Genomic DNA, 13,065 nt, shown 5'->3' on the forward strand with positions numbered 1-13,065 from the left:
ATTTTGTCTCCCCTCTCTGTGAATACAGTCTGCTTGAACTGATTGAAAACAAGGATTTCCCAGAGAGACAAAGCCTGACTGAGAATCAAAGACTGAAGATCTGCCAGGAGTTATTGCTGGGACTTCAGGAACTCCACTCACATGGCATTCTGCACAGAGATCTGAAGCCTGAAAATATTTTGTTTGGTAAGAGAAATTTAATGGATGAAGCATCCTGCTATATGCATTTTGATACATGCATTTTGTTATGTTTTTTTTTTTGTTTTGAATGTTATAATTTGTCTATAATTAAGGAGCATTTTTGCTTTTTTGCAGATATCAACAATAAACTGTATATCGCAGACTTTGGAGCAAGCCGCAAACTGGATTTTGCACAAACCACATTGTTTTCCCAAATGGCTGGAACTTTGTCTTGGTGCAGTTTTGAGGATGTTGGAGACCTAAAATCCATGTACAAGAAGGAATCAGATATCCAAGTAAGTTAAGCTTGAAAATGTTGATTTAAATGTACATAATGATGATATTTTGGTCTATGACTGCTATGAGTTTGGATTTCTCAAAAATTAAAATGTAGATTATGCCATGTTAAATTGTTCTACATTTCAATATTAAGAGAGTAACTCATTACATTTTAATTATTACTTTAATTGTTATTATTCATTCTTTATAGTTTGGTGAGGTCATTACCAATAGTTTTCCAGATTTCTTAGTGACTGTTCTGTTATATTTCAGGTAGCGGGGTGCTTGGTGCATTACATCCTGACAGATGGGCTTCATCCCTATCAAACCAAAACACCCTACTCTGATGATCCATATGGGATTTCTAACAATGTCAGAACAGGCAACTTCACTCTTCAATGTGAAGAAAGATGTATGAACCAAAAAGATATTCTGACCAGAATGCTAAGTAAGTCGTATGAAGAACGTCCAACCCTGGAAGAATGCCTTCAGGCTGTCACGTGTGAGTGCCAACACTCTTCAATTCTAAAGTTAAAAATAAATTGTTAATTTAAGTTTTTTTGAAATGGAAAACTGTTATGCTAAAATAAATTCTGTGGAAATGATCAACACGTTTAAAAAAAAAAAGTATTTATTTATTTATTTTTGTATGTATTTACAGGTTTCATACATCGGTCTGATTATACCGGAATCACAAACAACACTGCCAGTGAGAGTGATGAAGCTAGGACCCAGGGCATGTTGACCTCAATGGGGAACGGAGAAACGCCAGAACAGCAGGATTTTATACCAGTGGAAACCAATAGCAACCCTGAAAACCCTGAAAATAACGTGGGTATTTAATACCTCTCAAGTAGAGTTGGGTAATATAAAGTTTATTTAGGTTTTTCCACAGTAGATTCTTTGTGATATTGTTCATACAGAGACATACATCTCTTTAATATCTGTAGTAGTATGAGATCATTATGGGGATATGCTGTAAATGAATGAGCAGGACTGCACTATGGCTGTATGGGATTGCCAGGATTTGTGTACCTGTGTAATTTGAGGTGAATTATTTTCTACAGTAGCCAAAAAATTATAGTCTCATCTGAATATTTTGTCTTAGCTGTGTTTTTTAAAATTGATTTTCCCGAAACAGAAATCCATGCATCCATATTGCACATCCCTATTTTCAACCAATGTGTAATATGTAAAACCTGCATATTTTCACCTAATTGGCCAAAGATTAGATGGACAATACTTGTAAAACAGAATGAGGCATGAGATGAACAGCAATAATAATAAAAGTGAACACATGTCAAAATAGCAGCACACCACAAATAAGCCACTTGATGTGTGAATTAATGCACTATTTTTTGTTATTATTTTGTTGCAGGATAGAGCCCATACAGAAAATTTCTCTCTCCAACCACCAGAGGAGATGGACTGCAGAGAGTTTAGTGAGTGATCACCTAGAAATTACTGGCCGTGACTTGATGGATTCATCTGTGTCAACTGAAGAGGAATTATCTGAGTGTGAAATGGTAAGTAGGGGTGTATCTACATACACATAGATGGTGAAAAATACACATGATAGCTTTGTATGAAAAATGTATGTATGTACACCTATGAATTGCTCTATTATTTCTGAATTAATAAATAAATTGTGTTTTTTTATTTCAGACCACTGAACAAGGGGTTTCTCTTTCCCTGGAAATGTCAGATGAAGAAGAGGAAGAACAACAAACAGTAGAAGAAGAAATCGGAGGAAAATCACCTTCAAGAATCAGAAAAGCAATGGATCGCAATGCCCATGGTGATAACCATCAGCAACATAATATGCGCAATCTTCTTTTAAGTAAAATAAGAAACATGGGTAATTACCACCACAATTGCGCAGTCCTGTCCTCTGGCAAAGGACAAATAATTCCCAAAAGACAAGCAATCTACCCATCAGCAGCATCTGACTACCTGCCTTGCAAGTTTTGTTTTGCAATGTATGTCAGAACAGATCTCTGGAGACATCACAAACATTGCAAACTGCAAGTGAAGGAGGATGGGCCAAAGAAAAGAAGAGTTCAAGCAGCATCTGCCATGATGTTGCCCTTGGACGCCGCTGTTTCCAGGGGATTAAAAAGAATTCTTGCAACCATGTCATATGATCCAATGAGTGTACTTGTGAAGAGTGACACACTGATCATTTCATTGGGAGAAAGGATGTTTCTTAATGGTGGAGAAGTGCAAAGACGTGAAGCGGACATCAAAAACAAGATGCGAGAACTTGCAAGACTTGTTCTACAGGCAAGAAAAATTGACAAGGACATTGTCTTTTTGAAAGATTTGATCACTCCAGAGAAGTTCAACACAGTACTCGAGGCTGTAAAGCAGATGAATGGGTTTGATGAGACAACGAACAGATACTCGGTTCCTTCAACAGCACTCAAACTGCGCAGCTCCCTTACGCATGTGGTAGAAATTTTGGAGGGAGAAGCTGTACGTCAACAGGATGTTGCCATAATGAGAAGAGCAGAGCAATTCCAGAAATTAGTGGACCTGGACTGGACGACGCATGTATCATCTAATGCACTGAAGATCCTCTACCAAAAAAAATGGAACAGCCCCCAAATGCTGCCCCTCTCCAAAGACATAAAAAAACTCCAGGATCATCTGAAACATCTTGAGGACACCAACAAAAAAGCTCTTATTGACAGACCATCAAAAAGGCCATGGAGTGAGCTCTCGCAAGTCACTCTGGCACAGCTAATATTATTCAATCGACGCCGTGAAGGAGAAGTGTCAAGGATGGAAGTACAAACATACCTTCAGAGAAACATGCAATGCATGGAGGATGACATTGAGGAGAGTCTCTCGCCCTTTGAAAAGAAGTTGTGCGAGAATCTCATCAGGGTAGAGGTACGTGGGAAAAGGGGCCGGAAGTTGCCAGTGCTGTTCCCTCCCAATGTAAAAGAGTCTGTGGATCTTCTGATAAAAACAAGAGAAGAGGTTGGAATTTCTCTGAACAATCCTTACATTTTTGCCAGAACTCATTATGGATCTGAGGAGAACATTCGTGGATGTGACTCCTTAAAGAGATTTGCAGAGGAATGTGGCGCCAAACATCCACAATATCTTACATCCACCAAACTAAGAAAGCATGTTGCCACAGTTTCACAAATACTTAATTTGCAAACCCATGAACTAGACCAGCTGGCAACTTTCATGGGACATGATATTGAGGTCCACAGGGAGTATTACAGACTTCCTGAAGAAACACTTCAAATGGCAAAAATAAGCAGGCTTCTTTATGCCCTGCAAGATGGAATGGGCAAATTCAAAGGCAGTTCCTTGGAAGACATAACACCAAGCATCAACTGTAAGTAAAGGATTTCAAGTATTTCTGCTGCTGATATTAATTGAAGACTGTATACTTAGTGAAAAAAATACTACAAGTGCTGAAGTATTTATTTATTTGTTTAACATTTTGTTGCAGTTGAAGGGGAGTTAAGCGACTTGGATGCAGAGGATGCCCATTCTGAGAGGACTGCTACCACAAGCCAGGAAGGTAAGATTTTCCACTGCATGTAGAATATTAATGGTAAAGAAATTATTCCAATAAATGCAATGTGACTTTGAATTATTCAATCATTCAATCAATCATTTCTTAAATATTCTTAAATTTCTTTAATCACACGTTATTGCTACCCATGTGGTTTCAGGAAACTCGGATGATGGACATACTGAAGAAAGGTCTACTACCTCAAGGAAGGCAATTGATGACATGGCCAAAAGGTCATCATTGCCATCAAATCAAAAAGGTATGTAATTCTATTGACTCTGGTGAAAGAATATTGTTTACATGGAACACCTTGACATTTGTTGACAAGACTATGTTGGCATTGTCATTCATCCATTTGTTCACTTACTTACTTTCCTCCTTCATTTATAGGGAAATCCAGAAGGCCCTGGTCACAGACAGTAAAGGACATAATTGAGAACCATTTCAAGCATTTCCTGAAGGAAATGAAGATCCCTGGAAAACTGGACTGTCAATGATGCTCGACTGAAAATCAGACTCTAAGGGATAATGGAAGAGTAGTCCATGTAAACGGAGCAACAGTGTAAGGTTCTGAACATTGGTAGTCCATGTAAACGGAGCATCAGTGTAAGGGTCTGAACATTGGTAGTCCATGTAAACAGAGCATAAGTGTAAGGGTCTGAACATTGGTAGTCCATGTAAATGGAGCATCAGTGTAACAACACTGGGAGTTCATGTAAAAATGTCATCAATGTGTCATAACAATTTACAGTTTTTCCTAATGTCACTAAGATCTGTAGCCACAAGTGTTGCTGTAAAGACTGATATGTTTAAAACTATTTACTACACATAAAATTACTCATCACTGAGAGTGGAAAGTCTGTACTACCTCTATCTTTTAGTGAGCTTATGAGCTTTTTCATGTGATAAGCTGTCTTTATGGTTTGTCATGTGGAAAGCCATTTCCGTCGTTAGGAGTGCAGCAAAAGCAAGTGAGAAACTCTTGGTTTAGGAGAGCACATGTAAATTTTTGCAAAATAAATAATAAAAACAAATTGTAAAAAAAGAAAATGCTGTTTGTTTTTTCTTTATTTGAAAGTGTGAGAGTCGCTTCATGCTATCTAAGAGGGAACTTGTATCACTATGTGCTAGCTAACAGTGGACCCCTTTCATTCCAAAGATACAAATACAAAACAAAGTGTATTCCTATAAATACAGCTTTTTTTAAGTCTTCCTTTCACTTTCAACAAATGACTTAATTGACATCCAGTGCTTGTGAAAAGTAGGTAGAGGAAGGTTTTCCTTTTTGACTGAAAAGTTTTATAGGTCCACTCTGATGTCCACTTAAAGTCTGACAAAAGTTATACTAGTTTTCTTTATTCTGTTTATTATTCTGCTGCTCTCTGGATGGCCCTTCAGTTTAATGTAGTCTAATGCTTGAAATTAGCTAGTAAAGGATATTCGTTCATGATTTGCTAAAAAAATAAAACATATCATGGTTCAAGAGGGTATTATGTTGAGAATTGCATTTATTTCTCATAAGTATTGTTAATTTGACTTGACTTTTTAATTCATCCATGCTGGAGTGTGATTATCGCTCTATGCTATCCAAGAGGGAACTTGTGTCATTCTGTGCCAGCAAATAGTGGACTTGTTGTGGACCTGTTGTTTCATAAAGTATAATCCTATATGTACAAAACAAAGTGTATTCTTATAAATACTGCTTTTAAAAAAACCTTTCCTTTCTTTTGATTTTTTTAGTATTTATTCTGTTATCCTATAGTTGTAGGTCAGCACAAAGTCACTTTCAAAAATTGAGTTGATTGACATCCAGTGCTTGGGAAAACTAGGAAGAGGAGGGCTTTCCTTTTTGACTAACACGTTTTAAATGTCCACTCTGATGTCCACTAAAAGTCTGATAAAATGTCTGAAGCCTGGCTATTTTATTTCTGTCATTATTTTGGTTGTTTTTTTCCTTTGTTTTTTAAAGTAAAATTGTTTATTATTCTGCTGTCCTCTGGATGCCCCTTTATTTTAATATCATCTAAAGCTTGAAAGTAGTTAGTAAACAAATTCACCAAAGTTGGGCCTTACAAAATTAAAACATATCATGTTTCAAAAGGCTATTATGTAGAGATTTTTATTTCTTTCTCATAAGTATTGCTAATTTGACTAATTTCTTTAATTCATCCATGCTGGAGTGTGATTATTGCTCTATGCTATCCAAGAGGGAACTTGTGTCATTCTTTGCCAGCAAATAGTGGACTTGTGTTGTTTCATAAAATATAATCCTATATGTGTAGAAACAAAATTACATTACATTCTTTTTTAGTTTTTAGTTTTCTACCACTGAATAGTTAGTAATTACTGAAAATAATGTGCATTGAAAAAATTATTGACATTGAGTGCCTGTGAAAACGAGGTCAGGTCAGTATTTTTGGACTAAACTTCACAGGTCTAGTCAAAGTGTGATGTCAAATTAGTTTTTAGTTATTAATTAAAAGTGAAAGGAAAGTATTACTGCTGGCCATTTTATACATAATTGTTTTTTGTTTTTTTTTGTTTTGTTTTGTTTTTCTATTTTTCATCCTTTTTAGATTCATAAATATTGTGCTGCCTTTTGGGTAGCCCTTTATTTTAATAGTGTTGAGCATAAAACTTCCACCAAAGCTTAGCCTTTATATTTTGTTACAAAAACAATGTAAAAAATCATGTTTGAGGGGACTAGTTGCTTCACCAAGTTTCCAGTTTAATAGCCCATTTACATACTAATAGATTTTCTGTGGCTGCAAGCCATTCACACTATGGGGAGTGTTAAAAAGCGACGTGTGTGACTGAAGCGTTAAAATCCCAGCTCCAGCCAGCAGAGGCACTGCTGAGTATGCACTTAAACACTCACACACCTTCAGGTCCCCTCTTGGCAAAAGTTAAAAAAAATTCACCAGAGGGGTTTAGACATGATTTTATCATGATTTAAAGCATGACCAAGAGGGGACTTAAAAATTGTCCCCTGTTGGCCATCAAGTCCACTGTTTGTGAGTGTGTAACGACGTGGAAGTCCACTGTTATATATGTATGCAAGACCACACACACACACACACACTTCTTTTTTTTTGTTTTTTTAAATTTATTTATTTCATTTTTCTTAAGTTTTATTCTAGGGCGGCACGGTGGTTTGGTGGTGAGCACTGTCGCCTCACAGCAAGAGGGTTCCCGGTTCAATCCCCGGTGTGGGAGCCCTTCTGTGCCAAGTTTGCATGTTCTCCCCGTGTCAGCGTGGGTTCTCTCCGGGCACTACAGCTTCCTCCCACAGTCCAAAGACATGCAGATTGGGGATTAGGTTAACTGATAACTCTAAATTGTCCGTAGGTGTGAATGTGAGCGTGAATGGTTGTCTGTCTCTATGTGTCAGCCCTGCGATAGTCTGGCGACCTGTCCAGGGTGTACCCTGCCTCTCACCCAATGCCAGCTGGGATAGGCTCCAGCCCCCCCGCGACCCTCAAGAGGATGAAGCGGTTAGAAGATGGATGGGATGGATGGAAGTTTTATTCTATACAGTTGCAATCAAAATTATTCAACCCCCATTGCATATTAGGCTTATTGGCAAAATGTACAATTTTTCAGCTGTTTGCAATAAACAAAGTAGACAAGAACAGTTGAAATAGTTTAATAAAACTAATATTACCATGGTTTTTATTCAAATTCAACACAAAATGCTACTTTTAATCACTACTGCAGTCTCAAAATTATTCAACCTCCTGTCTCAAGCACACCTGATGCAACTATTCACAATTATTCAACCCCCTGTTTCAAGCACACCTGGTGCAACTAATCAAGGGCTTCATTAATTCAGGTGTGCTTGAGACAGAACACATAAATACCTGGACTGGCTAGGGTTTTGTTGAGAGTGATGTTTGATTGCATGTTAGAAATATAAGTCAAAAGAATTGTCCAAAAAGTTCAGAGAAGAAATCATTGCCTTGCACAAACAAGGAAAAGGATAGAAAACGATAGCAAAAGCTCTGAATGTTCCTAGAGATACAGTTGGAAGCATAGTTCGCAAGTTCAAAGTTAAAGGAACAGTGGCTACACTACCTGGACGTGGCAGAAAGAGTAAACTATCAGCGGCTGTCACCAGATTCCTGAGGAGGCAAGTGGTCAAAAACCCTCGAGTGACTGCAAAACACCTGCAGCAAGACTTGGTGGCAGCAGGCACTGAGGTTTCAGTTTGTACAATAAGGCGCATACTAAACACTAAAGGGCTCCATGCCGGGACTCCAAGACGTACACCACTACTGACCCAAAAGCACAAGAAAAGTCGGCTCCATTATGCTCAAAACCATATAAATAAGCCACAGAAGTTTTGGAATTCTGTTCTGTGGAGTGATGAAACAAAACTGGAACTTTTCGGGCCTATGGAACAGCGATATGTCTGGAGGAAGAATGAAGCATATGCTGAAAAGAACACTCTGCCTACAGTGAAGCATGGCGGTGGCTCAGTGATGCTCTGGGGCTGCTTTGCTGCCTGTGACACAGGAAACCTGCAGCGTGTGGAGGGCACTGCCATTGCCCATGAGGAATGGGCTAAGATTCCTCAGGAACGCTGTCTGAAGCTGGTGTCTGGCTATGCATCACGTTTGCAGCAGGTCATAACAGCAAAAGGGTGCTCTACTAAGTACTGAAGATGCTTGTCATGAAGGGGTTGAATAATTTTGAGACTGCAGTAGTCATTAAAAGTAGCATTTTGTGTTGAATTTGGATCAAAACCCTTGTAATATTAGTTTCATTGAACTACTTAAACAGTTCTTGTGTAATTTGTTTATTGCAAACAGCTGAGAAATTATATATTTTGCCAATAAGCCTAATATGCAATGGGGGTTGAATAAATTTGATTGCAACTGTATATACTTGTTATATGATGCTTATGACATTTATTATTGTTTTGTTTCATTGAGTCTTTATGCTTTGGCAACATAGTATTTGTGACATTCATGCCAATAAAGCAAATTTGAATTTTAATTTAAATTTAAGAGAGAGAGAGAGAGAGAGAGAGAGAGAGAGAGAGAGAGAGAGAGATATGCAGGACAGACAGTAATGACATTAGCCTACAACAAATTTAATTTAAGTAATATTATTAGGGCCCGAGCGTAGGACCCTATTGAAATCGTGCTGTTTATTAGGGCCCGAGCGACGACGGAGTCGTCCGCGTAGGACCCTACTGTAATAGCGCTGTTTATTATCATTTATTATTAGGGCCCCAGCGACGACGAAGACGTCCGTGAGGACCCTATTGTAATCGCGCTGTTTATTATTAGGGTCAGAGCGAAGACGGAGTCATCCGTGAAGACCCTATTGTAATCTTGTTGTTTATTATTATAATTATTATAATTAGGGCCCGAGCGACAACGAAGTCGTCCATGAGGACCCTATTGTAATCGCACTGTTTATTATTATTAGGGTCCGAGCGACGACGAAGTCGTCCGAACGACCCTATTGTAATCGCGCTGTTTATTATTATTATTAGGGTCCGAGCGACGACAAAGTTGTCCGTAGGACCCTATTCTAATCGCACTGTTTATTATTATTATTATTATTATTATTAGGGCCCGAGCGACGACGAAGTCGTCCGTAGGACCCTATTGTAATCGCGCTGTTTATTATTATTATTATTATTAGGGCCTGAGCGACGACAAAGTCGTCCGTAGGACCCTATTTTAATCGCGCTGTTGATTATCATTATTATTAATATTATTTAATATTAGGGCCCGTGCGACAACGAAGTCGTCCGTAGGACCCTATTGTAATCACGCTGTTCATTATTATTATTATTATTATTATTATTATTAGGGCCCGAGCGACAACGAACTCGTCCGCGGAGGACCCTATTAATAAATAAACAAATTAATTATATCTATAATTTTTATCTAGAAATTTATATCTTTTTTATATCTTTATTATTTTATCTATAAATTTTGGCAACTTTTCGTTTTCTTGCCATCGAATTTCAAACGGCTCTCCCGCCCACATACTTGATCTCAGCAGCTTCAAACTTGCTGGACATGATGATGGCTCCGCCCCGAATGCCCAGATATGTTAATATCCCACCTTACTTATAGCGCCCCCTGTTGGTAACAGGAAGTGATCAGTTTTTACTTTAACATGTACTAATGCCACAAACTTGACCGCATCAACTTCATTCACTTCTAATGCATGCAGAACAAGTTGGTGAAGCTACCTTTTGAACGCTGTGAAGCTACGTCTAATGGTGTCCATGTGGCAGCGTGGCGATTATCGATCCCTCGCCACTAAATACGTTTGGCATTTTGATGGCTTCAGCGACCTCATCTCCTGATGAAAATTGATACACAGGTCAAGAATGGCGAGCTCTTGCATCTGATAGGGGCGTTGCCCATGGGGGGGACAAAATGCCTCAAGAGTGCCCCCTTGAAATTTTCAAAAAACCCTCCCCATAGGGTTTTTTTTTGGAGTAGGAACATGAAAATTGGTACACATGTGTATGTTGTCCACACGCACATAAAAGTCTCAAAGCACCAATGGTCTACTCCAAACACGAAGTCAGCCATTTTGATTTTGATTTGTCATTTTGGCGTGATTTCCACATGTTGTATTTTAATGAACTAGTCCTAGGGATTTCATCCAATCGACTTCAGATTTTTTACAGATCATCCAGACACGATGCTGATCAAAAGTTGAGCTCTGCATTTCTGTAGGTCAAAGGGCGTGGCCGCTATGGCGCTGCCATGTTTGATCCATCGCCATGCATATTCAAGCAGCTCTCTCTCCCACATACTTCATCCAAACTGCTTCAAAATTTCTGTACATGATAAGAGCCCCGCCCTCAATGCCTCCATATACTCATAGGCAATCTTGCTCATGGCGCCCCCTTGTGGAAACAGGAAATGCCATCTTTTACACTGACAAACACCAACCTCCATCTCCTGACCTGACCAACTACATTTTGTGGCCACATGATGATCAAGTTGATGAATCTCCACAGTGACACACGTGTCCTGTCATGTTGCAGAATGCCGCGGCGGCGACTTTTCATTCTTCACCACGGAACATCAACTTGGCATAAATCCTTCATGCATAATCCGATTTGCTCGAAATTTCACGTGTGATGAGGGTCAACCCCTGAACGCAGCTGGCCACATCTGGTTACGCTTGTAGCGCCACCTGGTGGATGAACGAAACATTGCGGTTTTTTTGCTCCTGCCAGGTTTTTTCTCCCTTCTCTCAGGCCCCCATGGTTGCATGGGGAGCGAGGTCCCGATCATCGCTGCTTGCAGCTTTAATTAGGGCCCAAGCACCTAGCGGTGTGAGGACCCTATCGAAATGCAAGGATTTTTTATTATTATTATTATTCTTCCTCCAAATGAATTGCCTTTTTGGGAGGCTTAACATACCCGAAAACTCATGAAACTTTGCAGATATATCAGAACTGGTGAAAAATTTGATATTTTAAGGGTCTCGTGCGCGGGTTCCAAAAAATGGCTCAGGAGCGCCCCCTACAAAAGTTTGAGGAAACAGCCCCTGAAGCTCGTTTAACCTCCATGTATGAAACTTGGCAGGCTTATGTAACCCTCTGAGACGTACAAAAAAGCCTCTTGGAGGCATGCTCTAAACCCAACAGGAAGTCAGCCATTTTGAATTTACTGTGCAATTTTGGTGCATTTTTGGCCATTTCCAGGGGTCATAAATGAACGAACTAGTCCTAGAGATTTCATCCGATCGACTTCAAACCTTGGTCTGTCCCATCCCAAGACCTTGAAGATGAAAAGTTATCAAAAGCTTGCTGGTCTAAGTCCTTAGACCTTGATGATACTTAAAAATGAAGGTTTTGAGTTTTCATAAAACGCTGTCGCCGTGGCGCCGCCTTGTTCGCCATTAAACACGATGTTGTTTTGAAGGGACAAGGGATGCTTGAAAACTCACCAAACGTGGCATACACATCACAGGTTGCAAGTCCTGTTTTCTGATGTGATTTTTGTGCTTTGATGCACCAAGATGGCTCAACAGCGCCCCCTAGAATATTTCAATTAAGCAGCCCCCAAAGCTGGTTTGACCTGCATGTATGAAACTTGGTAGTCACCTGTAACATTCTATTATGTACAAAAAGGCCTCTTGGAGCCATGCTCCAAACACAACATGAAGTCCGCCATTTTGAATTTACTTGTGCCACTTTTTTGGCCATTTCCAGGGATTGTAAATTAACGAACTTGTACTACAGTTCCAATCAGATTGGCTCCAAACTTGGTGTATGTAAGCGTGACTACGTTGTGACCAAAAGTTATCACAGGATATGCCCAATGTTGAATGGCGCGCCTGCTGCTGAGAGTTTAATCTTGAGGTCTCGCGATGAAAAACGAAATTGCTGTAGCTTTGGCATAAATGGTCCAATCTCCACCAAACTTCACATGATGCATATTGATCCCACCCTGAACACATTTTCATTACCATATTGCTTGATAATCATAGCGCCACCTAGTGTCGAAAGGAAATACTTCTTATCAGACACTTATCTTTGGATTAACCTGAAATTTCAATGCTGTGGTCAATATTTGATGTTCACAAACATGACATATCATTAGTGTCTATGTTTGCTGCAGAGGGTTTAATTTTGATGTCTCGCCATGAAACAGGAAATTGCTATAAAATTGGAGTAAATGGTCTGTTGTCCACCAAACTTGACATGATTCATATTTGTCCCACCCTGAACACATTTATATGACAATATTCCGTGATAGTCATAGCGCCACCTACTGGTGAAAGGAAGTATTTCTTACCAGACACTTATCTTTGGATTCACCTGAAATTTCAGTGCTGTGGTCTATATTTGATGTACACAAACATGACGTATCATTAGTGTCTACATACGCTGCAGAGGGTTTACTTTTGATGTCTCGCCATGAAACAGGAAATTGCTATAAATTTGGAGTAAACGGTCTGTTGTCCACCAAACTTGACATGATTCATATTTGTCCCACCCTGAACACATTTATATGACAATATTCCGTGATAGTCATAGCGCCACCTAGTGGTGAAAGAAAGTACTTCTTACCAGACAC

The 13,065-nt window shown here is 39.2% G+C and overlaps 2 protein-coding genes across 3 annotated transcripts in view; one reads left to right on the forward strand and one right to left on the reverse strand.

Annotated features, from left to right (window-relative positions):
• Positions 1-13,065, reverse strand: part of LOC126408049 (cytosolic carboxypeptidase 4) — a 663,851-nt gene that overhangs the window by 178,819 nt on the left and 471,967 nt on the right. The window lies entirely within an intron of this gene.
• Positions 7-5,022, forward strand: LOC126407385 (uncharacterized). 2 transcript variants are annotated; one of them, XM_050072228.1, is made up of 9 exons: positions 7-186; positions 316-476; positions 733-961; positions 1,121-1,290; positions 1,838-1,985; positions 2,125-3,814; positions 3,932-4,003; positions 4,158-4,256; positions 4,388-5,022. In XM_050072228.1, exons 5-9 carry the CDS (start codon positions 1,938-1,940, stop codon positions 4,492-4,494), a joined length of 2,016 nt encoding a protein of 671 aa, XP_049928185.1. In that variant the 5' UTR covers positions 7-186; positions 316-476; positions 733-961; positions 1,121-1,290; positions 1,838-1,937; the 3' UTR covers positions 4,495-5,022. The 2 variants fall into 2 exon arrangements, with proteins under 2 accessions (XP_049928185.1, XP_049928186.1); XM_050072229.1 differs by having other exon boundaries at positions 1,838-1,901.

Source organism: Epinephelus moara, chromosome 20 (genome assembly GCF_006386435.1).
Source record: "Epinephelus moara isolate mb chromosome 20, YSFRI_EMoa_1.0, whole genome shotgun sequence".
In the NCBI taxonomy this organism is placed as follows: domain Eukaryota; kingdom Metazoa; phylum Chordata; class Actinopteri; order Perciformes; family Serranidae; genus Epinephelus; species Epinephelus moara.

Bases quoted from the DNA above. Each gene is read 5' to 3' on its own strand.
- LOC126407385 (XM_050072228.1), top strand. From the start codon at position 1,938: ATGGATTCATCTGTGTCAACTGAAGAGGAATTATCTGAGTGTGAAATG. The intron at 1,986-2,124 runs GTAAGTAGGGGT...TTTTTATTTCAG, and splicing joins AATTATCTGAGTGTGAAATG to ACCACTGAACAAGGGGTTTC. The intron at 4,004-4,157 runs GTAAGATTTTCC...ATGTGGTTTCAG, and splicing joins TGCTACCACAAGCCAGGAAG to GAAACTCGGATGATGGACAT.